The sequence below is a fragment of the Serinus canaria genome, chromosome 26, assembly GCF_022539315.1.
Source record: "Serinus canaria isolate serCan28SL12 chromosome 26, serCan2020, whole genome shotgun sequence".
Classification (NCBI taxonomy): domain Eukaryota; kingdom Metazoa; phylum Chordata; class Aves; order Passeriformes; family Fringillidae; genus Serinus; species Serinus canaria.
The window spans coordinates 5,181,583-5,209,349 of NC_066339.1; the positions used below are offsets into that span (position 1 = coordinate 5,181,583).

A 27,767-nucleotide genomic window follows, 5' to 3' on the forward strand; every position below is an offset into this window, starting at 1 on the left:
TAGATGGCATTTGAGCACTGCACACCCACCGGCACCGGGAGCTTCTTAATCCTCCTTACAAAACCCTCCTGGTTTCCCTTTCATCTCTAAACCTCATCACCCACACGAGTTCCACTTCTCTTCCAGGGGACAGAAAAGCACCCAGCTAAAATAAACCAAAAACCCTCTTAAAAACGGGGAGCAAGCCCAAAAACTGCAAAGCAAATTGATTTTTTTTTTTTCCTGTTGAGATTGTTTCCTATGGAAAATGTGGCTTGGGCTGCCCCCAAAGGGCTTTTTTGCCCTGCAAGAAAAAATGAAAAGCCCACGTTTTGCAGAGGCTCTGGGTCTCACAGCAGCTTCCAGGGAGGTGCATCCCATGGTGGTAGAAAATTCCTGCTGTTTAAATGGATGAGCAGCTGGAGCAGCCACGTGGATGCTGTGCCACTACTGCAGGTGGGAAAACAGACAGGCTTGAGAAATGATGCTTCAGGTACCACCTGATGGGACTGGAGAGGAGGAATTTTAACCAAATCTGGCTTAGTCTGCCAAGATCGTGGAGGGGGGTATAAAAGAGGGATGATGGGCAGTCCTGATACCCCACTGGCTCAGCTTTCTGTTCTCTCCCCACTCAAGGGCATAAATGACCCCTCCACCCACTCAGCTGACCCTCAGGAAAACCCCTCCCCAAATAATACACTGGGGGGCAGGAGAAAAAAGCATAAGGATAAACCTCCCAGGCTGGAAAAACAACTGAGACCCCCAAGGAGCATCCCCCAGCCAGGCAATTCCAAAGCAAGGATTGCTGACCCTTCACTGGCTCTCCAGAGAACAGTGGGGAAAAGGGGCAGCAGCAGCTCTTGGAGACACCAATAATTCCTCAACTGCTGGGGCATCTCCAAGGAGCACCCACCCATTCTCCCCACAGCCACCCCGCTTGCTGAGCCGCATCCAGAGAAAGAGGACTATTTCTTTTTTTTTTCCTTTTTCTTTCAGTTGTTTATTTTCAATCTCCAAAAGGGATATTATTATAGAGACAGGAAAAATAACAACTGGAGAGCTGTTGTCATGGGGTAGAGGCGGTGCCCCTTTAGGATGGACAGGGCTGATGGCTGAGGAGGCAGCAGCAGCTCTGGTGCAGGGACACCGTGCACCCAGGACCCCCTCACCATGGGAAAGCTGCTCAGTGACAAACCCATGGCACCAGCTCAGACCCAGCCACTGCCTTGCTGAAGCACATGTCAACCTCCTCTTTTATTTCCCCACATACAGATCCCAAGAAAAGCAATAAAACTCCCACTTAAAGGCAGGAGCCAAGGGATGGGGTGCAGGCTGTGGGTTGAGCACCTGCAAAGCTGGACAGGCTTTTTTGCTCTCTAAAGAATCAGGAACCAGCTCCTTCAGAAGGTAAAATCTGTGTGTGCCCCCCTCCCCAAACAGTGCTTTAAAGACTAAAGATGTCCCTGAACCCAGGGGCTGCAGCAGAGGCCATGTGGGTTCTCATCCTGGCTCTGCCCTGCAACCTTTGGCCTCAGGCAAGGAGTCAGCAGGGGACAAAGCCAATCCCTGTCCCCGGGGCTGTGCTGGGACACCCAGAGGCAGCACTGCAGGGTACAAGGAGCAGGTCCCACATCCCAGCTCCTCTCAGAGGATGCTGTGCTGAGAGTGGACACAAAGCCCAGGGAGCTGGAACAAGCTGTCTACGCAAACCTCCCAGGAGCCAAGCATTCTAATTTGTCATCATAAGAACTTCTTTTCTTTTCCCTGCTGTTTAAAGGGTATTTGTTCCACGTGCAGTGGTCCCACAGTGTCCTGCCACTCCTGCTCTGCCCCCAGTGCCCCCAGGGCGGTGGGACGGGGTCGATTTTCTTTGCGAGGTGCTTTTGGCTTCCACGATCACACAAACTGTAACAAGCTTTACAAGAAAACACTGGCAAGTCCCAAGGTTTGGCAGCAACCTTTTTCAGTGTGGGCCGAGGGCAGGAGGCTATGCCATCCCCTCCTCCTCCATCATACGTGTCCTTCAGCCTCTTCCCCTTCACCACCAGGAGTTTTCGGTCCTTTTCCGCACGCCGCCTTCTCCGCTGCTTTTTCCACACCAGTTTTGCTGGCTGCTTCCTGACAAACAGCAAAGAAAACACACTGAGCTGGAAAGGGGAGAGGGAAGGGGCAGGCAAGAGACAGGGATGCTGGGAAGAGGCTCAGGCAGTCCAGCCTGGAAGGGGAGAGGTAAAATTGCCCCCCACAACTCCCCTGTGCCCATCGAGCAGTGCAGCTCCCACCAGAGGGTTCTGCTTCCTTGGCTCAGGGGCTGGTAGAGGTTAAAGCTTTGGGGGAAGGTGTGAGAGCCCTGGGAATGATGTGAGCCACCTCTCCAGAAGTAGGGCCTGACACAGAGTGAGCCTGGATGGATGGATGGATGGATGGATGGATGGATGGATGGATGGATGGATGGATGGATGGATGGATGGATGGATGATGGATGGATGGATGGATGGATGGATGGATGGATGGATGGATGGATGGATGGATGGATGGATGGATGGATGGATGGATGGATGGATGGATGGATGGATGGATGGATGGATGGATGGGCAGGGAATAGAGGGATGAGGAGGTAAGGCAGCAGTGTCAGAGTGGAGATACAGGACTGAGCTGTGGGTGCAGCCCATCCAGAGGGTGCAGGAGAGGAGCACTCAGGCACAGGGAAGCCTTATGCCAGCTCCAGCAGTGACTGTGCCCATCACAGCGGGCACACAAGCCAAGCACAGTGCCAGCAGCTGCCCAGGCTGGCCCTGCTCCTTGCCCGAGCTGGTTGCCCCAGCATGCTGCTCCCCAGGGGCTGCACCAGTCACTCAATCCACAGCCTCAACCTCCAGACACTGCTTCAGGAGAGGTCATACTAAAAATGACCCATGCAGATGGCTTGCAAAGCTGTGTCCTCTCTCATTACAGTACAGCGGGTTTTGTTCAGTGGAATTTTGGATGAGAGCCTGTTCTGAGACAGTGATCTCTGCACCCAAGCAGAGGAGCAGGTATTGCCTTACCAGCTTCAGGAAATCCACACTATCATGTCTCAAAATACTCCTGCCAGAGATGCAATGATACTTCATTTTGCTGGCCACAGGAGTTCATCAACAGTCACTAGCAGGGAGCAGCCAACTGAAGGACCAATGCCAGCCCTGTTATCAGCCCCTGTGAACTCACACTGCAAATGCTTTTATTGATGATTGAGCACCTGATGGCACCCTCTGCATAAGAGAGACAAGAAGTAAAACACTTCTTCCCACTGCAGCAGGCTCTATCCCATCCTGACCTATAATTTAATCCATCCAGGCTCCATCCTCCATCCTGATCTCGAATTTAATTTGGTTTAACCCATCTCTTCTCATCACAAACCTGTGGAGCATCCCTCAGCACAACCCTGGTTGGTCAGAAACGAGCAACACTCACCTTTGCATCCCTCTCTGCAAACTTTGTGAACATGTTGGCGTAGATCCTCCGGTCCCTCTCGTTGTGCTCCTTGGTTTTCTTCTGGCACACAGAGATCTGGGATTTCGCTGCTTTGTTCTGTGGGTTCACTTCCAGCACTTTTTGAAAGTCACATTTGGCCAGCTCGAACTCGTTCATCAATAGCCTGGCTTCACCCCTCCTGTACAAGCCTTTCTCATTGTCCTGGTCCAACCCCAGAGCCTGGGAACACACACAGGTCTGGTAACATCTCTGAGCCCTCCCAAGAGACCCCCTACAGCCAAAGCCTCAATAAATCTGTCAAAATTAGGACAAGGTGGCTTCAAATCTCCAGAGCACTTGCATCTTGCTCGACAAAAATTGCCTCATATCCATCAGCAGCTGGGAGCTCATTAATACAGTTTTATTATCTGTCCTTGCTTAAAATACTGAGTGTGGCAGGGGTATTCCTTCTGATAGGAAAAGAAATTTTTAAAAACTCCACCAAACTCCCAGTGAGAACATGCAGGAGAAGAGGATGCTTCATCCTCCAGGCTCCTGCTGATGCCTCAGGATTTTAGCTTTTATAGTTTTCATATATTTTAAATCCTGTCATTCTTTAGTGTATAACCCTAAACTCCATATACAGCATTAGCTGCTGTTCTCCCATTCTGGTCAGACACAACAATTCCTCTGCAGGCCTGGAATCAAGGACACCTCACTGCCTCAGGCCCCAAGAGATGGAAACAAAAGTGAGTTGTGGGGGAGAAAACTTGGGGTAAATTACTTCATTACCTGAAGCTGTAAGTGGAAGATTAACCCCCAATATGAAAATGGCCAAGTGCAAACTCGTGACCCATTGTCCATTTTTTTGTGTTTAGCCCCTAAATGCCCTTCAATAAACAGAAATGCTTTTTATTCCCTTAATTTTGTCTGGCCTCTGTTTTTAGGTAGCCCATAAAGGCATCAGTTTCTGGTGACCCAGGGGTGGCACCAGGGCACCCCTACCTTGTCACAGCACTCGACAGCCTTGGCGTACTCCCGCAGCTTCAGGTAGCACATGGCCAGGTTGAGGAAGGCAGCCAGCAGGAAGGAGTCTGAGGCTTTAGACTCCTTTTCAGACAAGCCATACTCCATCTCCAGCCAGGACACAATCTTCCCATACTGAATCACTGCCTGCAGGTACTTGCCTTCCTGAAAGGGGCAACAAAGAGGCTCAGTCTGCCCCTGGATTGTCCTGTCAGCAGGTGACAAGTGGCATGTGGGGTGTTCAATAAATACAGGGAAGGAGGAGGATCCCAACTCCTACAGAACCAGCAGGTTTGGGAAAAGCTGAGCCAGAACAGTGGGGAGCTGGGATGTCCCAGCTGGGAAGGGGAGTGCAAAGCCCCTCAGCATTGGCCTGGGAAGGGTTTGATCTGCTGACCTGCTCTGCAGGGAGCACACAGAGCCAAGGCAATGCTGGCAAGGGATGAGATATCTCAGGGAGCATCAAGGAGTGAGAAAAAGGCAGAGAGAGGGCAGGACTCGCCTTCCCCAGCCCTGTCTGGGGGCACATGGCTTCTCTGACACTGATGGCTGCCAAATCCAGCCCCAGCTCCCCTCCTCTGCCTCTGCCACCCCCAAGTTCACAAACCTTGAAGTACATCGTGCCCTTCTCCTTGACCACGGCTGCCTGCTCCAGCTTCTCCTTGGTGTCCATCTCCCACGACTCCTTGGCCTGCAAAGGAACACTTGGAGCACTCCCAGGGGAGCAGAGCAGCCTCCCCTGCCCCAGCAGGACCGTGCCACTCTCTGGGACAGTGTGGTCACACTCAGGGCTCAGCAGGGCTGTGCCACAGAGCCTGGAGACAGGTCCTGCCCCTGCTTTGGCCAGAGTGATGGCACAGGCAGGGGACCCATCCAGGGATGTGCAAATCCCATGGGCTTCTCCTGCATCCCATCCCCAGCCTCCTCATGGGCACAGCCAAGGGCTGGCTGGATGGACCAGCTTTTATCTGTGCAGTCCATGGGGGAAAAAAAGAAGAAAAAATGAGAAAAAAGGGAAAGAAAATAAAAAGGAAAACAGGAGAAAAAATGAGAAAAAGAGGAGAGAAAAAGGAGAAAAGGGGAAAAGTAGAAAAAAGGAAAAAATGAGGAGAAAAGAGGAGGAAAAAAGAGAAAAAGGGAGGGAAAAAGGAGAAAAAAGGAGGAAAAAAAATAAAGAAAAAGAAGAGGGGAAAAAAAAAAAGGAAGAAGAAAAAATAATATTAAAATAAAAAGAAAGTACAAAAGGACAAGGTTAGGAACAAATAAGACACCCAGCCTTGGACCTCAGCCACAAGAATAAAACAAACCAACAGAGAAGAACAAATTGAGAACACGAAGCTCCTCGGTGACGTGTCCACTTCAGCAGGGGTTGGGCTGCAGCCACGCCAGGGACAAAGGCTGGAGGCTACACAGGCCCTGACATTCCTGCAACCCAGGGAGGTTCAGGAGCACCTCTGCCCTCACCTTCTCAAAGCTCTTCAGGGTCACCTCGTAGACCAGCTCTGCGTTCCCCTGGATGCCGAATTTTGGCTTCCCAGCCTCGCCAAAGCCATACCTGCAGGGCAGGGGGAGGCACTCAGAGAAGGGGAAAAACCTTATTTTCAGCAGAGCTCACCCATAAATGCACACCCAGGTTGCCACCCACAGCTTTCCAACATTTTGGGGACAGGGTGATGTTACTTTCCACGAGCAAAGGTCCCTGTGGACATACAGTGCATATATTGGGAATCATCCCTTCTGGCTGCATCAAAGCCATCTTTTTACACAGCCTGGGCACTTCCAGGGAGACACTTTCATCTCAGGCACTGCACTTGGCTAAAGCCCTTGCACCTGTTTGTTTTAAAGCATCTCAATATTCCTGTTTACATGCCACTGGTCACCCCTGCTGGTGTCCTCTGAGCCTCTCCTGGCGAGTCCTGTTTTCAGGATCACCATCTCCCACACGGGCTGGAGGCTGAGACCCGCTCAGCATCGCTGTGGAGATGCTCCTCACCGTGGGCTGAGGTAGAGGATGCAGTGCTCTCCCCTCTGCATCTTCTCCAGGGCCTTGTCAATGCCAATGGGGATGTCGTGGTCCTCCCCTTCGCCCACGACGAATTTCACGTCCTTGCAGTCGAACCTGCGGCCGCCACAGAATCCCTCCAGGTGAACTGCAGAGGGCAAAGAGGGGCAGGGTGGCACCCAGAATCACCTTGGAGAAAGGTGGGCTCCAAAGTGCCTGAAAAGGCATTTTATAAAGCATCTCTCCCAAAACTCAGCAGAGCCTGGAGGAGGGAAGACCCAGGGCTGGGGGCAGCCTGGAGAAGAGGGATGGGGAGGCCTTGGGAACATTGCTGAAAAGCAAAGCAGGCATATCTTGTCTAAGCAGGGACCAAACAACAGATAAACATCGTGACTAATATGTTCCCCTCGTACTCAAGTGCACGAGTCAAGTCTTACTGGAACTGGATATTGCTCCTGGCACAGTGCCAGGCAGAGTTTATCACGGTGATTACAAATCTTCTATACTGTGCTATACTGCCTTGACTCCTGCCTCCAAAACAAGGCCACGTTCCCCTGACTCTGAGAACTCAAAGTACAAGATAAACTTTTTTATTTTTAATCTTCAACCAGGAGCCGTGCTGTTCCAGCCCCAGAGGCTGCAGAAGCGCAGGCAGAGCGGACACTGGGTACCTGGCACACTCAGCACCTGGCACTCCTGGCTGGCTTTCCACAGCAAGATTATTCTTTATTTATTCAAACCTGAAGATGTTCCAGGCTTTGGGGACGCTTCTACAACCTTTGCATTCTGCTTGCAGGGTAAAAGGCATAGACACACAAGCAGGCAGGCATCGAGTAAAAGCAATTTCACAAGGAGCTCCTACATGTTGTTGGGGGGGAAAAAAACAGCTAAAACAAACAACAACAACAACAAAAAAAGCTTTGTAAGAGGAAAAATTCACAACTGTTCTTAAAGGTTTTGCAGCCTGCAAAGATATGAGCTTTGCCTTTGTTTGAGGGGAACAGAATGCAACCTGAGATGCTGCAGGGCACTGAGCACCCTGCTCTGGTGGCAGGTGAGGGGCAGGACAAGCTGGGTCCCAGAAACACCCATGAGGGTCTGGGCTCTGCAAGGAGAGCTGCAGCCTGGGCTGAAGGAAATCTGTGTCCATCTCCTGCCCTGGGACCCTCAGAAGTCCTTGGGATGAGAGGCATGGACCAAGGCAGACCTGGCAGCCCCCATTGCAAGGGCAGGTCCAGCTGCCATAAGAGAACCCAAGGATGGGGCAGGATGCCAGGCTCTGCCTTGCCACTCCTCTCTTGCCACCAAAGCCATGCTGGCACTCAAGCAGAGGATGCTCAGGTCCTTGCCAGCTCCCTGGGGCACATCCTGCACCCATCACTGGTGCACAGTGACCACGGCAGTCAGGCTGCTGAGAGCTCACCCAGCTTGGGATGAGGACAAAAGCAAATCCAGCTCCACCAGGGATGACCTCTGCTTTTGCACTACTCAAAACCAAGCTGGCTGGTTTATTTAGGCACAGAAAATTTGGAAAATTCTGCCTAAAATACAGGTAAGCCAGCCACCCCAGAGCCCTGTGCATCTCCCTGCACGTTCCTGGCCAGCAATGATCCATAATCCCTGACCCCAAAAGCAGCACTGCAGCTCCCCCACGTCCCACATCCCCTGTGGGATGTGGTGGTGATGGGAGGATCCACTTTAAAACAGGATGCACAAGGGGATGTTGTGATCCTTCCTTCCAAGGATAGTTCTGCTCTGTTTTAATTGCACAGAAAACACACCGAGCACAGAGGGGAAAATCTCAGCTCGGGTTTCCAGGAGTGGGTCAGCTGGTTCAGCCGCTCTTGGATTACAGAGAAAAAAAAGTCACTGAAGGAACATCACTCCGGTTGCTGCTCTGACTTATTGTTCTCTCAGTGCCTGCAGCGATTTTGTTTTTGAAGAGCTGAGAACAGAGTGTACTGAGTGCGGCTGGCACACGAACTTGATGTGCTGACAGCAATTTGTACTCAGATTAAAAACGGAGAAGGAGGAGGGGTGTGGGGGGAAAGGATGTAACAAAAGCTGGAATGCCAGATTTCAGCTGCAGCACAGGTTTTAGGGACCAGAGCTGGGATTTAGGGTCTGTAAAACTTAAAGCCTATAAAAACCCGAGGTACTTGCTCCTGGAAGAGTGATTTATTCCAGCCTGAGTCCAGCACCTCCCAAACTACACAGCTGAGGTAAACCATCACAGCCCTGCCCCAGGATGGACTGCTGTGCCACCCCCAGCACAGTGACCACTGCTCAGACAGTGGAATTTGAGTCAAAATCTCATTTTTCCCTAAAAAAGAGTCTCGTTAGAAGAACCAGCCACTTAAAGCTGAGAGCTTGGTAAGCTCTCACAGCTCAGATTCAATTTCTCAGTTGATAAAGGGACTTCAGGATCTTTGTGTACAGGAACTCTGGAATTAAGAAATGAAAGTAAATGTGTGCCATATGGAGCGAGCCCTGTGTGTGTGTCTGAGCTGTTCCTAGGAAGGAAAAAACCCCAAACCCAAGTCTGCTCTCCCCTGTCCAGCCCCATGAAATGTCTGCTCCAGAAATGGGACCAGAAGAGGGAGAGCCCAATGGGATGTGAGCTCCTCATCCTCCCGTGTCAGCTGAGGCCACCTCAGGCTCAGTCCCCTGCCATCAGCAGCCCTGTGGCCATAAGGGAAGGAAAAAGCCCCATTCTGTAAGAAATGTGATGAGACCCCCCAAAAATACCACCAACATTGGAATGAGGAGGCCAAAGAAACTGCTGAGTGTCCAAAACACTTTGCAAGAGCTCAGAGGAGCATCCCCAGCTGCTCTCCAGCCCATGTGGCCCCTGGATGGATTCACTGCATCCCACCAGCATGCACAGCCACCTGCAGCCTGTGCACTGCCAGGGATCAGCTCAGGACAGGGATCAGCTCAGGACTGAGCCCTGCTTGGCCCACGAGGGCCCAGCACTCACTCTCCACAGTAGCACCTTCATTGGGGTTGGAGTAACCTTCCCCCTTCCTCTTGATCCTCCGGATTATTCCTCCATCCTCAAACAAGTCCTCGCCTTTGAAGTCAAGCAGCTCGACCTAAAAAATTAAAAAAGGAAAAGTGGCAGAGAGTAGGGAAGGGGAAGGGAGGAGAGAAAAACAACAGAGAGCCCCAAAGCAGCAGTTCATCCCCTGGCTGGAGAACCAAGCCAGCTAATTCTCCTTTCAGCTGACGAGCAGAAGTTGCCCATAAAGCCCAGATCCAAACCACAGGATAATACACAGGATTTATTAGAAACTGGGACACGTCCAGTACCTGAAGCATAACACAAAGTAACAGCAAAAATAAGTTTATTGAACCTGCAAGGGTACAAAAAAGCTGCTGCTGGAAGATGCTGTGGAAGTCCCCCAGTGTGGGTAGGAGCTTCCCCTTCATCCTCAGCTTAGTCCACACTTGACTTGGAAGGCCTGAGCCTTAATTTAGGACAGACTCCCTCCTCCTTCTGTGTCCCAACGAGCCCTGCCTAGGGAGCCCTCGATGCCAAAAACTTAACTTTCCTACCACCCCTCAGCACTAATGGTTTTTTAGCACCTGGAGGCATTTCCCAGCTGCTTTCTCCTTCCCATGTGCATGTTGAAACCAGGAATCTGCCCACTCCCCACCCCAGCACCAGGACTCTGCTGAACTGGAGTTTCAGTCCCAGCCTTCCAGCTCAGACACACATTTCTGAGAAAGCCCTGGCAGCAGTTCCTGGAGCAGAGGGACACGTTTCAGGAATCCAAGTTGGGTTGGGTTTTTTGTTGTTGTTGTGGATTTTTTTTTTTTTTGTTGTTTGGGCTTCGTTTTTTTTTTATTATTATTAATAATAATTTTTAAATTTTTATTTCTGAGCTGGCTGGCAAGGCAGAAAGGGAGCGAGCTTGCTCATCCACACAGCAGCTCACCAGCATTACTTGCCTCAAAGAAGAGGGTGGCATTGGAGGGGATTTTGGGGGCACTGCCAGCAGAGCCGTAGGCGTACTCGGGTTTGCAGAGCAAGTAGCAGATCTCTCCCTTCTTCATGGTGGCCACCCCAATGTCCCATGCCTTGATTACCTGACCTAGGAGAAAGGCAGGTGTCAGGCAGGAGGGAGCCACCAGCAACCCAGGAACAAACCCAGCCTGGGTGCACCCAAAACAACCCCACATTCACCAGCGACTTAAAGCAGGGCTGACACTGTCCAGCTGTCCTGCAGCAGGGTCAGGGTGATCCTGGGGTGATCCCACCCTCCACCCCCCAGGGATGGACCCCTGGGCCAGCTCACCCTTGCCCAGGCTGAAGATGAAGGGCTCGTTCCGATCGCGGCTGGAGTCGAACTTTTTCCCGTTGGCCAGTTTCCCTTTGTAGTGCACATAAACCTTGTCTCCAATCATGGGACACTCACCCTCACTCCCAGGTCTCTTAATGATCTGAGAGAGAGAAGAGAAACCACCCGTGAGCTGGGGCCTTGGATGCAGATGGAGGGAGGGAGATACACACACACAGGCACTCACATAAATGCATATATTTACACATACACACCCTAGTGCTGCCCTGAGTGACAGGAGGGAGCTATTCAGTTTGCCCATCATCAGCTCCTAAAAACAGCTCTCAAAGTGGAGCCACAGCAGTGGAGCTGGCCCGGGCTGGGAGCAGAGACCAGTGCACACTGGGTGGATGAACACCATGGCCCCAAACCTGCAGCGAGTGCAGCTCCACTCGCTCTCTGTCCGTACACATTTTACTCACAGGGGTGTGTCAGTTCACTACTCACTCCTTGTCAACACTTTTTTCTGAACGCTGCAGCCGGGAACAAGCAGTTCTCGAGCTGAGGATGGAGCAGGGGAGGATGCTATTCTTGGAGGAAAGGTCCTATTCAAGTGGAGAAGTGTAAGTGCTGAGAAGCAGAACTATCCAGAAACGGCCCTGAATATGAAAAAGGGGCTGTGGTGCAGACTGGATGACCTCAGTAATGTGCTCTTTCTAATGTTTGTGAGTCACACACAGAAATGCTTTGTGGATTTACAGCTAATAATCTGATTAGGAACACAATAGCAGTGAAATTCATGGAGCAGCCTGGGCCCACCAGCCTCAACCACCACTCCATTCTCCTTAACTCCAAGCAATGCTCATCCTCTTTGCCTTGGAAATGAAAGAACTCAATCCTACAGCCCTGGAGCTGTGACCCTGAGGGCTGGGGATGCAGCCCAGCGAGGTGACCTTGCACCCCAAAGTGCAGGACACTCCTGGCAGATCCCTCTCACCTTCAGAACACCTCGGTCCTTGGATGGTGTGATGTCCTCCCCACGCTCAGCCAGAGCTGCTGCCTGCACCTCCCCTTCACTCTTGGTGGCCTCATCAGTGGTCATGGTCTCCTTGGACCTGGGGGGACACAGCACACACCCTGTCAGCCTGGCAGGTGGTGGAAGAGGAAAGGGTTTGTCACCCTGCATGGAAACACAATGCACAAGCAAGCATTTTCACCAAAAATTAAAGCAAGCCCAACACCAAAAGAATCCCAGATATTTTCTCTATAGAGAAAATTCCTAGCAACAATCTAAGGAGCTGAGGGGTTTTTGGGCAAACTGCTGGAGCACTGTGCTCCCAAATGTCACCACATCAGCAGCCAAGGTGCCAGAAAAGCCACGTTTTCCATTGAACACAGACTTTTTCCAATGGTTCCTGGTGAAAAAAAGAATTGCCTACAGTTTCAAAAACATATTTCCTGATGATTTCCTTCAGACCATGGGGCTATTTTGGTAGCTGCACTGCTGGGTGACACATCATCAAGGAAACATGTGACGGAGAATTAGAAAGCGATGGGATTTTTAAGACATAAACCAGATCTATTAAAGCCACTGTAATTGTGAAACTTTCCCACAGTCTTCAGCGTGGAAGCTGATGTTAACCAGCAGGAGAAATCATTCATTTGGGGGATTCAAAAAGAGCAAAGAAAGGATGTTTTCAGCTCCAAGGAGAGATAAGTCGCGCTGCAAGAAGAATTGCTTTCCTCGCACCCGGGTGGAAAGGGAAGGACTGGAGCCCGGCCCCCCCAGCACAGGAAGCCACTGAGACACAAAGAGCCCTGAAATGGAAGAAGCAAAGAGAAAAATAAAGGAACTACTTGTTGCAAAGCTCAATTATCACAGTCTTTTGGGTGATGTTTAATGGGATTCTGCTCCCTTTGCTCTGCGCCGCTGGGGCTTCAGATGGGAACATCTTTTTAAAAAAAGCATTAAAAAAGCAAAGCAACATGTGGTGAGACCCATTATCCCACAGGTATTGATTGGAAAACGTGCCATGGGTTACTTTGGAAGAAATGTTTGATGATGTGGGTGGTGAAGCACTGGTTACCCAAAAGGGTGATGGATGCCCCAGTCCTGGGAACGTTTGGGTGAGTTTGGACAGAGCCCTGAGCAACCTGGTCTAGTGGAAGGTGTCCCTGCTCATGGTGGGGGGGCTGGACTAGATGGCCTTTAAAGTTTCCTTCCAATGCAAACCTTTCCACGATTCAATGATTTGGGTGCTGGGATGGTCTCCAAGCCACCACAGCCTTCCTCTTGGAGAGGAGTGAGGAGGAGGCGGTGCCCATCCCAGCACGGGCACAGCATCAGCTCAGGACTTCCCAGCACAGATCCCCTGCAGCACCAGGGACACATCATCCACAACCCACCCATAAGGACCAGGAGAAGCCCAGGAAGCAGCAAAGCTTGCCCAAGCATCACCACCTTGTGGGGACAGAACCTCCCCAGGTCCACCAAGCAGCCACGGCTGGGATGCAGGAGACGGACAGGGAGGTGCTGGCTCCGGCTCGCCGCTTGCTAAATCCCACCAAGAGACATCTAAAAATACACCCCACGCATCCTTCTCATTATTTTTCTACGTAAGCAATTAGAGGAGTCATCCAGGGAAGCTGGCCAAGGCGGGCGGGAGGGGAGAGCTCTGCGTCAGCAGCCCTGGAGGGAGGGAGCCCACAGGAGCCAGCTCTGGAGATGTGGCCCACGTTAGGAAAGAGCTCCCGGCTCCCCCGTCCAGCAAAAACGGCTCCAACTAGGTTAGAGAAAAGAGTGCACTGCTCCCACTTATCTGCCATTTGGAGCGACAGGAGGAGGCTGGCCAGGGGCCAAAATCCCAATTCATTTGAAACAAACAGTTGTAGGGAAAAAAAAAAAAAAAATCTGCTACTCCCTGAGGTTTAAATAGAGAGCAGGCAGGGATGTCACCGAGCACAGCAAGCTTGCTGGTGGTGTCAGAGCCTGAATCTTGTTTGTATACTCTGGATACAAGGAGGGCATTAATTAATTACTCTGTGCAAAAGCCCCTGGGTGTTTCTGACACCCCAAGCAGATCCTGCTTTCCCCTTGCTGCTACTACTACCCACAGGATTAACGTTGTAAGTCTGGAAATGAAGCCAGGACAAACCATCCTCTCCTCTGAACATCCACACTGCTCATTTCCCCAGGACACAAACACGGATGGGTCGGAGAAGCCCAGAAATAAATAAAACCAAGCCTTTTAATTTAACAATTCCCTCTCCACACAGGTGTTGCTGTCTCCCACCACTGAGGAATAGGTGGAAATTGAGAAAGGAGAATGGGATGCAGATGTGTGACCCTGGGCTGAGGACAGACAGGTATCACACTTGCTAGGGTTTCACCCAGCACACGATCCCCAGCCCCGTTTCCTAGAAATCGGCATACCGGGAATTCGCCAGCTCCAAATGGAAACTTTGTGCTGCAGATCCCTCCCAGAGGCTCTCAGGAGGGGAAAGGGATGGGGAACAGCAAGGCTGGGCAGGGTTTTGAGGGGTCTCACCTTGCCACCATGCAATCCTTGGGGAAGGTTTGGAGGTGCAGGGAGAGTCCAGGCCCGGAGACACAGAGGGGAAATACCTGGTGAGAAGAGGGGGGGACAAAAAGAAAAAAAGATGAAATAAACAGACATGCTTTTTTTATTCAAAAACAGGATTTCAGAAGAAGAAGGGGGAAGAGAGCAGTTTTGAGCCACAGATCATGCTCCACCATGGTCAGAAATGGGTGATGAAGACTATGGCCAAAACCTGTTTTGACTTGGTGTTTCCACAAAGCAGCATCTTACCATCAGCTTTACAAAAAATAAATCAAGGCTATATCCTGTCCAACTGTTTCACTGGGATGAAAATTACCAGGACGAAAAAATAAGAGTTGGCTGCTCTGGGGTTTGTTTTTTAAGACCTACTTAGCACAAGGCACTTTCACTTCCACAGCACCAGAACGGCCCTAAAAGCTTCAGATTGCAACACAGGAGGGAGTTTCTTGAAAACCCAAAGGTCAGGCTCAAAAAAAAAAAACAAATCTGAAAGCACAGCCCTGGATCCTGCTGATCATCACCCCAAATCCCAGCCCCTCGAGCAGCACAGGGCTGCACATGCATCCCCCAGCCCCAGCACAGATTGATAATGAAGAATAACCCAATTAGTGCAGCAGCTGACTCTCTCCACTGTCCCACAGTGGATTGCTTCCCCTTCCATCACAAACTGGTTTTTTCCTAATAAAATCCCTTCTTGCTGAGCAAGCTGTGCCTGTGCAGCAGGAGAGGGAAGAGCAGAGCAGTGATTTCTCCTGGATCAGGGTGTTTTAAGACACCTCAGGGCCAGCCTGCAGCAGAGACCAAGGAAGGGGATGGTCATGAGTTACAACTGGGATTTCTAACAAAATATGGCCTTCCTAAGGTGGACAAGCAGCTCCACATAAACCTCAGCTGCATCCCACCACATAAGGACTCACCTAGACATTGAGTGCCATTTCTCACACTCCTACATCACAGTTAATTAATTTTTTTTTCTTTTTTTCTTTCCTTTTCTTTTTGAAATCCTGGCCACCTGGCTTTCTCCACCTCCTTCAAAATAAACAGGGAAGCCATAAAATTGAAACTATTGTTCACCAACTAAGAGCTCCCATGGATCAATTTACTTCCTAGCCTGCACATTGTGCAAGCAGCCAACACCCCGGCAGGCCAGGCACAGCAACTCCTGCTCCAACAAAAAACCAAAATGCAAACAGAGCTGCTTGGATTGCCCAGCACCCTGAGGAGCCCCCAGGGTGAGCTCTGACCTGCAGGGACTGAAGCACAATCCCTGGTCTCCTGTACCCAGGGTGAACACCGTGGAGACCCTGGTGCCAAACAGTGCCAGCCACACCTGGGGGACACCTCAGAGAGGGATGCAGTCCCCAGCCACCTCCCAAGGACCACGAGGCGTCTGCCTGTTAGCAGAAAAGCACCATCAGGGGAAGGTTTTAAAACAATTAAGAGGATAACAAAGTGAAAAAGAAAACTGAGTGCAGCTCACTTAGATGCAGCCGTGGATGCTCCCGTCACATTGGCTGCCTCATCCTGCCTAGCTAATACTTTAAAGCTTCTGAAATGGTTTTATTTAAGGTTCAAGTCATAACTAATTGATTTTTTTTTAAATATATGTGGGATAAGAGGCTGTTCCTCAGCTGCAGTGAGAGGAACAAGTGAGCAGGATGGGTCACTATCCCTGCCAGAATAAATATCTCAGGCAAAAGCAAGATGGGTTCAGTGTCTCTGCATCCCCTGGGGTGAGGTGAACAGGCCTGTGCCAGCAGCACACAAAAGACTTTCAGAGAGGAGTGGTTTTATCCCCCCAGTTCACAATATGAACCCATTTAATAGAATCTGGCCCCTCTGCTGGTTTTCTAGCAAGGAAATGCTTGCTTGGTTTTCCCAGGTCACTTCAAAATAAAAACAATAAAATCAGAGGGATAGAGCTGCTCTGAGCTCTCTTGTGAGCAGCCTGTGGTCCATCTCCTCCAGAGTGGGCACCCACAGACACAGCACTCTCCACTTTCATGTCAAAGGGAATTAAGAAAAAAAGCAGCATTTGCTTTTCTCCGGCCTTATTTTGAAGGATAAACTTAAAACAGAATCCACAGACATTTATGGGTAGCTGCTGTGCCCAGGGGAGAAGGTGCCAGGGGCAGGATGAGGCTGAGGATTCCACACAGAGATGCTCTGCAGCTCCTTTCCTACCTGCAAGGATTGCAGCTGCTTCCACCACAAAAACCACAGCAAGCCTCAGCCACAAGAACAGATCCTCAAAACACTGGGAAAACCAGGAATGCCCAAAGTCTTTGCTCTGCATCAGCAGGGAGAGGCAGCAGCCTGCACCCACCCTGCTCCTGAGGGGCTGACACAGCTTTTGGTGATGGATAAAACAAAATAATGCAGGAAATATGGCAATAATGAGGGTATAAAGAGCTGTTCCACACCAGCCTGAGCTCCTTGGGAGATGCCTGGCAGGGAGGCCAAGCACCCTAACAAGCTCAGAGGCTGTGATATATGGACGTGGAACAGTGGGGAATGCAACCTCCTAAAGCTCTCATAAATTGGGATTATGTAACTGGACAGGAAAAAAATAATAATATAGCCAAGCAGGTTATATAAACCATCTGTAAAATGTGAGAAAGCACTTGACATCCCACTGCCCACTCCTTGGCACCCTCTCACTGGGTTTTCTGCCACCAAAAACGAGCGAGGTCCTTTCAGTTGTGTCTTCTCCTCTGGTCAAAACAAGCAGGGATGACAGACCAGCTGGGCTTTTGGAATTAAATATTCCACCTCTGGCTGTTAAATGTGAACTTTCCCTCCCCATACAGCACACCAAGTGAAGTCCAAGCCCTCCACAGGCGACTCAGAGCAGCCTCCTGGCAGCAGCTACACCAGCGCTGAGCAAATTGAATTTCAAGTGACAGTTTGGGGGGACTAAAATAAATACAAAACAGAAATAAACAAGAAACTCCTTGTTTGCCAATTCTGTTTTAATTTAGCCTTTCCTCCGGAATAAATGTGGCAATTAAACTTGGATTTATATAATTTTTTGTTGCTTGTTTCTAAAAACATCTCACTGCTCAGATTTGGGGTTTTCTCCAAGCAGTGTGCAGCCAGGGGAGCCCTGGCAGGGGGAATGTTTGGTTTGGTGATTTATCCCCACAAATGAGGGCTCAGCAGCACCTGGAGCATCCCCAGGGGGGAATCCCCAGCTCAGCATCCAGCAGTGCCAGCAGCAGCTCTGGCACCCAGAAACAACTCAGCACCCGAGACCATCTGCACCAGGGGCCCATAAATGCCAAATTATTTTGGGCAAACAGCAATTCCCAGTGAAACCAGCCTGCTCTGGTGCCAAGGGAGGGTTTCTTGGAGAAGCATCACAAGAGGACAAACTGCAGGAGGGGACTGGGGTGGCACTGCCACGGCTGGGGACGCTGTGAGGGGCAGGAAGGGCAGAGGACACCCCAGGTTTGGGGACAATGCTGCAGCCCCTGGCAGCACAGGGTGAGGACAGGCTCTGACACACACACTGGTGGGCATCCCCTGGGCTGGGGAGGGAGGCTGCATCCCACCTGGGCTCTTTTTGGGACGGTGGCACATCCCAGCAATGATGCTCCTTGCCAGGCTCGTTTCATTCAGTGGTTAAATTTCATGGAAATCAAAAAGTACTTGCAATGAGGATTTTTTTCCATCTAGGAGGAACACTGCTATTTACAAAGATGGGACACTGCAGGTAGAGGATGATTTAACTGCAGTCCCCCACAGTCCTGACTCTTCACTTCTGACAGTCACTTTACTATTATTTTCCTAATTTTCCAGTGCACTCGCTTGCAAAATCAGAAATCCTTACTAATCACAATTACTAGTTATGGAAAAAGCCTGTCAGCTCCATGAAAAACAAGTTACATGAACAACTTGTACGTTAGAGCACTCGTGGCCACTTCTATACACCCACAAGCACAGAGCACTAAAATAATAAAAAAATCCTTGCTAAGTAATATCTATTTCCCTGTAATGTGCACAAGATCAGGAGGAGCTTCACAGCTCCCTCAAGGGGCTGCAACAACTTTATATAAATTCATGTAACCGAGAGTGACTACAAAATAAAATCGATATAAAATAGTAAAAAATGAAAAGTATCTGAGGACAAAGTATTTTTCAAACCATTTACAAAATATTTTTCCCCTGAGCTAGTCTGGGAGCTGCAGCCAGCCCGGGGAGGTCTTGGTGCCAAGCATCTCAAACCTTCCAGCAAACTTTCTCCTTCTGCAAGCAGGTAATTAATTAAAACACACAAAACTGCACAGCAGTGATGTTCCTGAGGGATGCTTTTTACTCAGGAATTGTCCTTATTTTTTGGTTCATCCCAGCAGGAAGGTCTAACAGTGCTGGGAAAAGACCTCATCATGACTGAAGTGTGTGCTAGGCAAACACAGCCTTGGGAAGATGAGGTGATTTGCATTTATTTAAAAAAAAAATAAACAAAAAAAAAAGCCAGATACAGACTCTGCCAGACGTATTTAATGATTTTCTTCTCCCCAGCCCTCCAACAAGACAGGGAGGAGGCAGGAGGGAAGCAGCTTGCTCATGTTTTAAAGGAAGCAGCAATTTGTGCTTTCAACTTTTTTTTTTTAACTTTTAATGCCAGTGCCCAGGTTGGCTTTGATACCCCAGTGATGCCCTCAAACCCACCTCAAGTTTAACAGCTCATTAGGGTGAGACACTATTTAAACTCTATTTTTAAAGCCATGAAGTATCAGCTCCTGGCTTTTTTTTTTTTTTTTTTTTTAAGGGTACTTTTGTTTTTAAGGGTACTTTTAGTATTTGCACCAGTGGGGGCAGAAATTCGGTGCAGCTTTGGAGGCTCAGCTGGAAGCTGCAGCCTGAGGACACACCGATGTCAGACACATCGCCTACGAGTTCCTCCAGCCCATCGTGTAAAACTCAGTTTCCTGGGAAGAGCTCACTCCAAAGTGCCTTTTAAAAACAGGAGCTCTGCAAGAGTTTCTATGCCCGGAGAGGAGGGGGAAATCGCAGAAACTTTAAAAAAAACCACATTTACTTTGTGCAACCACTTCTACCTGCTGCCAAGGGCTGTGTGCAGTGATGCCCACACCCTGCGGGGTCTCTCTGCTCGCTGGTGACAAAAGAAGCGCTCCGGGAGCCTCGGCGGGGACCGGGAAAAGCGGAATGCGGCGGGGCAGCCCGGGATGCACCGGAGCATCCCCACGGGAACTCCCGCCGGCACCACGAGGGCTCCACGGGGCACGAACCCCGCTCCCACCCTCACCCCCTGGACACCAGCATCCCCTTCCCCAGCGCCCCAGCCCCGCTCGGGTGGCCGGTGTCCCCCGCATGTCCCCAGCGGGGTCCCCAACCCAGCACTGCCGCACGCTCCCGCACCGCCTGACCCCCGGCAGTCCCGCAGCCCCACGCGGGGTGTGGCGGGAGCCCAGAGGCGCTCACGGGGCTCCCCGGCCCGCGGGTCCCACCTGTCGCCGGCGCTGTCGCCGCTGTCGCCGCCGCCCGGCTCCGAGCGGCCCCGCGCGCCCGCCCGGCCCGGCCGCCCCGCCCCGCGCCCCGGCCCCGCCCCGCTCGCGTTTCATTGGCTGCGCTGACTGCCCGTCTCCAGCTCCCACCTTACTATTGGCTGCGGCGGAGGCGATATGCAAATCAGAGCGCTGTGCCCGCGCGCTCGCCCGGGTGGCACCGGCGGGGCCGGGCGGGAGCGGGGACAGGGACAGGGACAGGGACAGGGACAGGGACAGGGACAGGGGACAGGGACAGGGACAGGGACAGGGACAGCCCGGACCCGGGAAGGGCCCCGGGCCCTTTGACCCCGTGCCATGCCCCGGGGCTCAGCTCCACGCAGAGCTGCGAGAGCACCGCCGCCACACGCAGCGCTCCTCACCCCCGGGTGTCCCCAACCCCGCGGCTTCGTGCGACCCCCGCAAGGACAGGCCAGCCCCCGAGGTGCCTTCGATCCCCCCAACTCCCCAGGGTACCCCAATCCCTCGCAGCTCCTCCGGGAGTTACAGGAAGCACCGCGCTGAACAGTGAAAAATTGCCTCATAGCTGGGGACAGAGCTGTGGGTTTGGCGGACACAGCGGCTGCTGGAACACGCAGAAATGTTCCAGTTCGGGATAAAAGAATTGAGATTTTTGTCAAGAGCTGCCTCAAGAATACCCTCCAGAGATTAGAAATCGGTGCTTTTGTGATTAAACACCTTGTCCCTGCTCATTGCTGCAGTGCCTGAGCCAATAGGGGCAACAAAATTTGGGGGCAGATTTAAACTGGGACATCTCTGCTTTTATAAAGTGATCATTTTTTACCTGGTTTGTGTTGTAATGAGTGCCCACAGCTCCCAGCCTGCACCCTCATTCCCATAGGTTGATCCAATAAAACCTTCAGGGCCAGGCAGCACTGCATTGGTGGGTGCTTTCTCCCAGGTCTTATCTATATATGCTGAGTTTGATTTCCCCAGCTGTAATTTAGACACTGGTGTCACTCATCAGAAATAGAGTGAAAATTAAAGCCCACTTTAGAAAAGAAAAATAAAATTTTATTTTCATGGCATTTAATTTTTCCCCCTCTAAAATAACCCTGGTGAATCTTGCATCTGGTTTCAAACATTTCCCTCCCGGCTTTAAATTTCCAAGAGCTTTAAATATTCATTCAAAAAACAAAATTAAAATATTGTGGGTTTGCAATACCAGGAAAACCCACAGCATAATTCCATCAGGCCCCTGAGATAACACCAAAACCCTGAAAAACCCCACAGGACCAATGGCAGCAATGAGGGCGTTCAGCCTGGTTTGTCCTTGTACTACAAAAATGGTAAATTTGTTTGTTTGCATAGAAAGCACCCCCCAAAAATGCATGGCAATAAAGATCAGAGTTGCTTTTTTAGAAAATAAAAGACCTCTTCCAAATCACTGCTCTGCCAGTGCCAGACCCCTCAGCTCACTCTGCTTTCTTGGGTGGGGAGATGTCCTAAACCCTCCACTCGCCCGGTGCTGGGGTCTGCCCCGCTCACCCCCACCCCTGTAACACAACCTGGAGGAAATCTGTTCCATAAATAATCCTCTTTGGCTTTGTGACGCCTGCCAGGGGTACTGCTTGTTCCCCCTCGCCCTCCAGCTGGCCACACGTGTCCCGCCCCAGCCCTGAGCCCAGCTCCGAAAGGACAGGGAGTCTTGGGGAAAGTCTGGAAGCAGGGAGCAAAGCCAAGGCACCTGCCCTGTTGGCTCCCGAGCTCCTCGTGCGAGGTGAGAGCAGCCTTCCTGAAAGAGAGAGAGAAAAAAATAATTAAAATAAAGCAGGGGATAGTTTTATTCATCCTTGTCTTTTGCTAAAAATAACCAGCGTTAATCTGCCTGGAGAGCGTGGGGAGGAGAGGAGTCCCTCCACCTTGGCTGCGCCGTGAAGAGCCACATCAGTGAATGTCTCGAGAGTGGAGGAAGTGGCTTTTCTTTTTTCTCTTGATTTCCTTTCGTGTGCGGCAGCACAAACCGATGGTCCCGGGGCAGGGATCCTCCCCCTCCCGGGGGATCAAACCCATCCTTTCCCCCAGAACCCAGCCCAGCATTGCCCATTTTGGGGTTCAAAGCAGCTTTTTTGAGAGCCTGGCGGTGCCGTGGCTTCGCCCACCCGCACCCGTGGTGTGTGCACCCCTCGGGGGGCCCCGTTTGCCGCTGGCACCGGGGGTGCAGCGTGGCAGGAGCCGGTGCCATGGTCGTGGGAAGCTCTGTGTTTACGGGAGGTGCAGCCAGGGCTTGCACAACAGGCGGCAGAGAACAGCAGTACACCGTGTCCTTGCCACTGGCTGTAGGTGCAGCAGAGCTCCCGGCAGGAACGGACAGACATGGGGACATGGGGACAAGGGGGCATGGGGCAGCAGGGCAAGACCACCTCCTTGGCATGAGGACTGTGGAGGCCGGGGATGCAGAGCAGCTGGGAAGCCGCTTTCTGTCTGAAATGGGACATTCCCCTCGGATGTCCCTGCGGGAAGGCCGGAGGGGGGGATGCTGGCTGTGGAATGATCGGCCAGACCCAGCCTGGGGCAACCCCTCTGATCCCTCCCGAGGCTCCCCCTCTCTGCCTGGGCTCTCGGCTCCTACCGCGGCTTTTCAACAGCCGAGGGGCCAACACATCCCCCTCACACGTGGGGACCCCCAGGGAAGTCCCTGCTCTGCCACAGGCCTGATCCTGCCCTACCCTGCAGGGTGGCCAGAGCCGCATCTTCCCAGGTGCATTTCCAATCCATAAATTACCAGATTGTGGCCCAAATCCTGGCCCTTGTTTCAAAAAGCCCCCAAGCCAGGAGACAGGGGCACCTCCCTCAGAGGCTTCCCTGATCCTAGATCCATCCCTGAGCTCCCATCTTCCTCACGGCTCTTCCTTCCAGACACCGGGAGAGCTTTACCCGACCAAAGGACACAAATATTTTCCCGGATTATTTCCCTTCTGAAGAAAAGAGGAAAATCTCTGCCTTCCCGGCTGGCAACGAGCAGCAGAGAGGCGGACAGAGCCCAGGGCTCCCCCAGCCCTGCCGGAGATCCAGCCCCACACGAGTAAGGGCAGGATGCAGCAGCGGGGCCGGAGCAGGGAGGATAAATAAAGTCCGGCTTTGCCTTCCTGGCTCGTGGCCACTTCTAACACAAAGTACATTCCGGTCTGGACGTAACGAACTGTACCAGCCTCCGCCGGGGAGGGCGGATGGCTGGGGGTGCCTGGGGCTGGCCGGGCGGGGGTGCGAGCTGGCGCCTGTGCCCGGGGCTGGGCGCAGGGCTGACGGGGGAATCAATCCTCCCCGAGGACCCTCGGCTGTGCCCTGCCAGGGAGATGCTCCTGCCAGACGGATCCGAGACCCAAGAACTCCCGGAGATCGCCCGCAGGTGCCCCAATGCTTGCGGGGCGCCCGGAGAGCCGCGGGTTGGGGGCACAGAGCGGACTGGGGCCAGCGCTAAGGCTGCGACCCCCGGAGCCCCGCCGGCAGCTCCCGGGGCTTCGGAGCCTCTCTCAGCCTCTCCGTGCCGGGAGCCGCAGCCCGGGAGGCCGGAGGAGCCGGCGGGGCCGGAGCGGGCCGTGCCCCTGCCGGGAGCTGCACCGGGCGGGCGCGGTGCCAGGCGCCCGGCGTGGGGACGCGATGTACCGGGAGCGCCGGGAACAGCCTGACTCAGCGCCGGGCCGGCGGGGGGGCACCCGGCCAGGGCCACCCGGGGCCCGCCGGGCAGCTGGGCCCGGCCCGCTCGGGGTTCCTGCCTGGGGGGGTCCGGTGTGACCCCCTGCACCACCGCCCGGCACCCCCCCTGCATCCCCCCCCTGCATCCCCCCAGTATCCCTGCAGTGTTCCCCCCAGCACCTGCCAGGACCCCTCCCCAATCACTCCTTTCAATACCCCCCCCAGTATCCCCTCCCTGTTCCCCCCATGTCCCCGCCAACATCCCTGCCAATATCCCCCCCCCATTCCCTGCATCCCCCCAGCATCACCCCAACACCCTTTAGCATCCCCCAAGAGTGAATCCCCAGCAATGTCACGGGGGTATCCCCCTCCCCAAAATCCTCACCCTCGGTCTGCTCCCCCAGCCCAGCTCGCCAGCATTTCAGGGAATTTATTGCTAAAAATACCCACTGAGGGGGAACCCAGCTGCAGGGAGAACTTCCCCCAAGCTGGCTGTTGCAGAACACCCAGCCTTGAGCTCTCCCCAGGCTGGTGCAGCCCAAAATCCCCTCCTTGCCCTCCCCACCTCCCTGTGGTGCTCTGCTTCCAGCAGCACAATTTATTCAGGTTGAGGATTTTTTCCACTCACACCCTTGTGGACAGCATCAGGGGGGGTTGTGGAGGGGTGTGGGTGCCTGGATGTCCTCCCAGGGCCATTTCTGCATCCCCATGTCCCACTTGCAACCTCCACTACTGCCCTGAGCTGGGCAGTCCTCAGCAGCTCCGGGGGGACATCTTCAAGAGACCCCACTTGCAGCCCCATGCCAGCCCTGAGGATGGAGGAAAGGCTGAGATCCTCATGCCAGGTTTGGGAGCTCTGGAGCTGATATTTGCCTAGGTTAGGTCCCTGTCCTTCAGTCTAATCCTTCCTCTCTTCCAGCTTCAGGGAAAAAAATCAGAGTGGGAAAACAGGAGCAAGTCTGACATTGTTCCCTCTGTCACAGGCAAAGGCAAAGCCAAAGCAGCCGTGAAAAATCATCAACAATTGGTTTTGGCAAGAAGAGGCAAACCAGAGCTTTCCATGAATTTATTTTTTTTTCTTTTTGCTAGAAAGGTTGCTTTTCTTCCAGAGAGAGCCTGAAGGATGGCTTCTCGCCAGCATCATCCCAAAGCCATCTCCCTGGGACAGTGAAAACCTGGCCCAGATTTAGGAAAACTCTAGGTCACAGGATCAGCCCCCCCATCCCTGGGGTCTGCAGCTGGGGTCTGCACCCCACTGTGCCCCATGGCTTGGAGCTGCCACAGAGGTTTTGCTGCTGCAAAACCTCTGTGGCACCACAGCTTGAGGTATCCCAGGCCAGCAGAGGGTGGTGGGGGCACAATGGGGCATCTCCCAGAGGATTTGGGATTCCCCAAATCCCTGGTGCTGGCCAGGGTGTCCCACACCCTGCAGGGATGTGTTTCACCCCTCTGGATCCTGCTGTGGCCAAGGGACACCCTGAGAGGGGCTGCTGCCCCCCGGGCTGCCCCAGCCACCCCCAGCCATGTCCTGAGCACCACCAGAGAGGTAAAGGCTCATGGGGGGGACAAACCCCAGAGCCAAGAGCAGGCAGGGAGCCCCAGGTGCCTCTGTGCACCCCCAAACACCTCTGTGCACTCCAGATGCTTCTGGGCAGCCCCTCAGGCACTAAAAGCCCCCCCTGTGCCCCCCAACCCAAAGCCCAGGAGTGCCTCTGACCCTGCTGCAGGATCAGGCCCATCCTCACCCCAGGCTGCAGCAAACTGTCCCCAAAGTGTGTGTGGGGACATGGAATGAATTAGGCTGTGTCTGGGGTGTTCCCACGCTGAAATCTCTGTCCTAAGCTGGAGCTGCAGGGCTGCTGCCTGTCCCTTCCACCGTGGGGGCCAGGGGCTGCTCAGCCCCCCCAAAATCCACATCCCCCCTGCCGGGGCTGGGGCTGGCAGCCCCTGTGCCCCAGGGTGAGGGCTGCAGGAGAAAACAGCCACAGACACACACACACGTTTTCCTTGGAGTGTTTGGCAAGGCTGGCAGTGGGGGGACTTTTCTGGGGGTGTCTGCAAAGCTGGGCATTGGGGGGGCACCCCACTGGAGCTGCAGCGAGCTGGGGGAGCAGGGACACCCCGGAACGGGCAGAGAGGGAGTTTCGGTGCATCTGAGCAGAAATTAAAAAGAAATCAAGAAGGAGAAAAAGGAGAGGAAAAGGCGATGTCTGGGGGTGAAAAAAAGGGTTAAAGCAGCGCAGAGGAGGAGAGGTGAAGGCCGAGGGCTGGCGGAAAGGGGGGAGAGGCGGGGAGAGGTTGGGGAGCGGGAGCTGGGCTGGGTGAGAACATCCTGTACCCTCGGTAACAGCGGGCAGGGCGGGTGAGGGGGCACAGGGCGGGGGGATGTGCCACACACCTCCCTGGGAAGTGGGGCACCCCTTGGGTGACCCGGAGGGGATGGGCTCGGACAGTGGGGTGCAATCCTGCTGATGGGGTGAGCCTGGCGAGGCTCTGGGGCTGCCCTCATTCCCTTCAGTCCCCTATTCCCCGCTGCTTTTTACCCTGGGCAGGGCAGGGGAGGAGGAAGGGGCACCCCAAATCTTGTACCCCTCCTTCCCCCACGTGTCCCCACAGGGACCCTGGCTGCAGCAGAGCCCTCCTGCACAAGGATGCCCCGCTCACCCCGAGCTTTGCCCTGAGGCTGTCCCCACCCTGCCGGGGTCCCCCTGTCCCCAGGGCTGCCAGCACCCCACACGCGCCAGGGGCCCCTTCCTGTGTTTGTTAAGACGCCGTGAGTCAGGCGTCTGGTTTTCGGTTTAAGCCAATATTTACCAGCCGAGAGCTGCCAAAACAAAGCTGCGGCTTCACCAGTAAATATAGGGCTGAAACGGGGCGGAGAGAGGGAGGGGGATTTATGCGACCCCCACCCCAGCACACCCCCCCTTCCCACCTCTCTGGTGCCCCCATCGTCCTTCTGCCAGCGTGGGGACACCACAAAAACGGGGACACCACAAAACCCCCATCAAGCACCCCAGAGTTCAGCCCTGCCTGCCTCACCCCAACCATCCCTTGCCCCCCTTCCCCCCCAGTGCAGGACTCGAGGGGTGGCAGAGCTGGGGGGGCACTTCAGGGACCCCAAGGCTGCGCTGCCCTGGGCTGGGGGTCCCTGCGGGGCCGGGGTCCCGGGGCCGTGGGCACGGTGCCGCTGCCCTCTGCCGGTGCCGGGCGTTGCTCGCTCACACCCTGCCCCTGCCAGGAGCACAAAGCCCGGCCGGGGCAGGCAGGGTTCCCCGGTGCGTGTCCCAGCCCTTCCGGGGTGTTTCCACTGCTGTGGGGACCCCGCACAGATGGGGATCCAGGGAGACACCCCCTGTCCTGTGTCCCCTGGGGCTGGCTGGCTGCTGCAAGACAGGGGCTGCTGTCCCTGTCCCTGTCCCCAGCTACCCCTTGTCCCACACCTCATCCTGCCCCAGTCAGGACATTGATCCTCCTGCCAGGACCACCACGACAAAGAGAACGAGACCCTCCAGGTTTTAACCACCCACCACAAGTTTAAAATCCAGCTCAGAATTTTCTCCTCTTGCAGCCCCTCTGAGCCAGGCTGGCAGGGGCCAGCAGGTCCCCTTATTGCCCCCCCATGTTCCCCTCCAGCAATGGGGACTCCCCCAAGGTGTGCCACCCTCCCAGATGTGTCCCTGGTGTTTCTGCAGGTGCAGATCCTCAAGCTGCCAGTCACCCTTGTCCTGAAAATAAAGTTTCCTGCAGCACCTCCTCAGCTGCCAGGGGGTGCCCCCAGCCTTTGTGGCCTTCCCACCTGGGGCAGAGCCCTTGGGGCAGTGGGCAGTGGCACTGTGGGTGCCTGGCTCTTATGATCCCCAGGGACAGAAAAACATGGGGTGAAGTCTGCTCTGGAGAAGCCAAGAGCACCCTCTCTGATGATCCCCTCATCTCCTGCTCCTTCCACAGCTCTGCCAGACAGGTGCCTCCTCTTCCTCACCCTGCTGTGGTACATCTGTGCCACTGCAGGAAATAAACCCAGGCCAGCACAGCCCAAGCAGCTCCCTCCGATCCTGGGGCTGCTGCATCTTCACCTTCCCTGCATCCCCTTTTTAAAACTCACCTCCAGCAGAGCTCAGCCCATGGCTTGCTGCTGCTCTAGCCCAGATTGTGGGATGATTGCACACACATACAGGCAAAGCCATCATGTCCAGCTGGCTTCTTCAGGGACTGTCTGGCCCTGCTGTCCCTGTCCTGGGCCAGGGAGCTGGCTCGAGTGAAAATGCCACCTTGCAGC

General features: G+C 53.5%; 1 protein-coding gene across 1 annotated transcript; it reads right to left on the reverse strand.

The window, feature by feature from the left end:
* Positions 1-951: 951 nt before the first annotated feature.
* On the reverse strand, positions 952-19,852 carry FKBP5 (FKBP prolyl isomerase 5). The gene is made up of 12 exons (XM_009098339.4): positions 19,799-19,852; positions 14,292-14,368; positions 11,741-11,858; positions 10,762-10,906; positions 10,415-10,557; positions 9,441-9,555; positions 6,452-6,608; positions 5,923-6,013; positions 5,066-5,149; positions 4,438-4,623; positions 3,433-3,672; positions 952-2,097 (listed from the first exon to the last, which is right to left on the reverse strand). The coding sequence occupies exons 2-12, from the start codon at positions 14,300-14,302 to the stop codon at positions 1,990-1,992; spliced, it is 1,398 nt and encodes a 465-aa protein (XP_009096587.1). The 5' UTR covers positions 14,303-14,368; positions 19,799-19,852; the 3' UTR covers positions 952-1,989.
* Between the last annotated feature and the right edge of the window lie 7,915 nt (positions 19,853-27,767).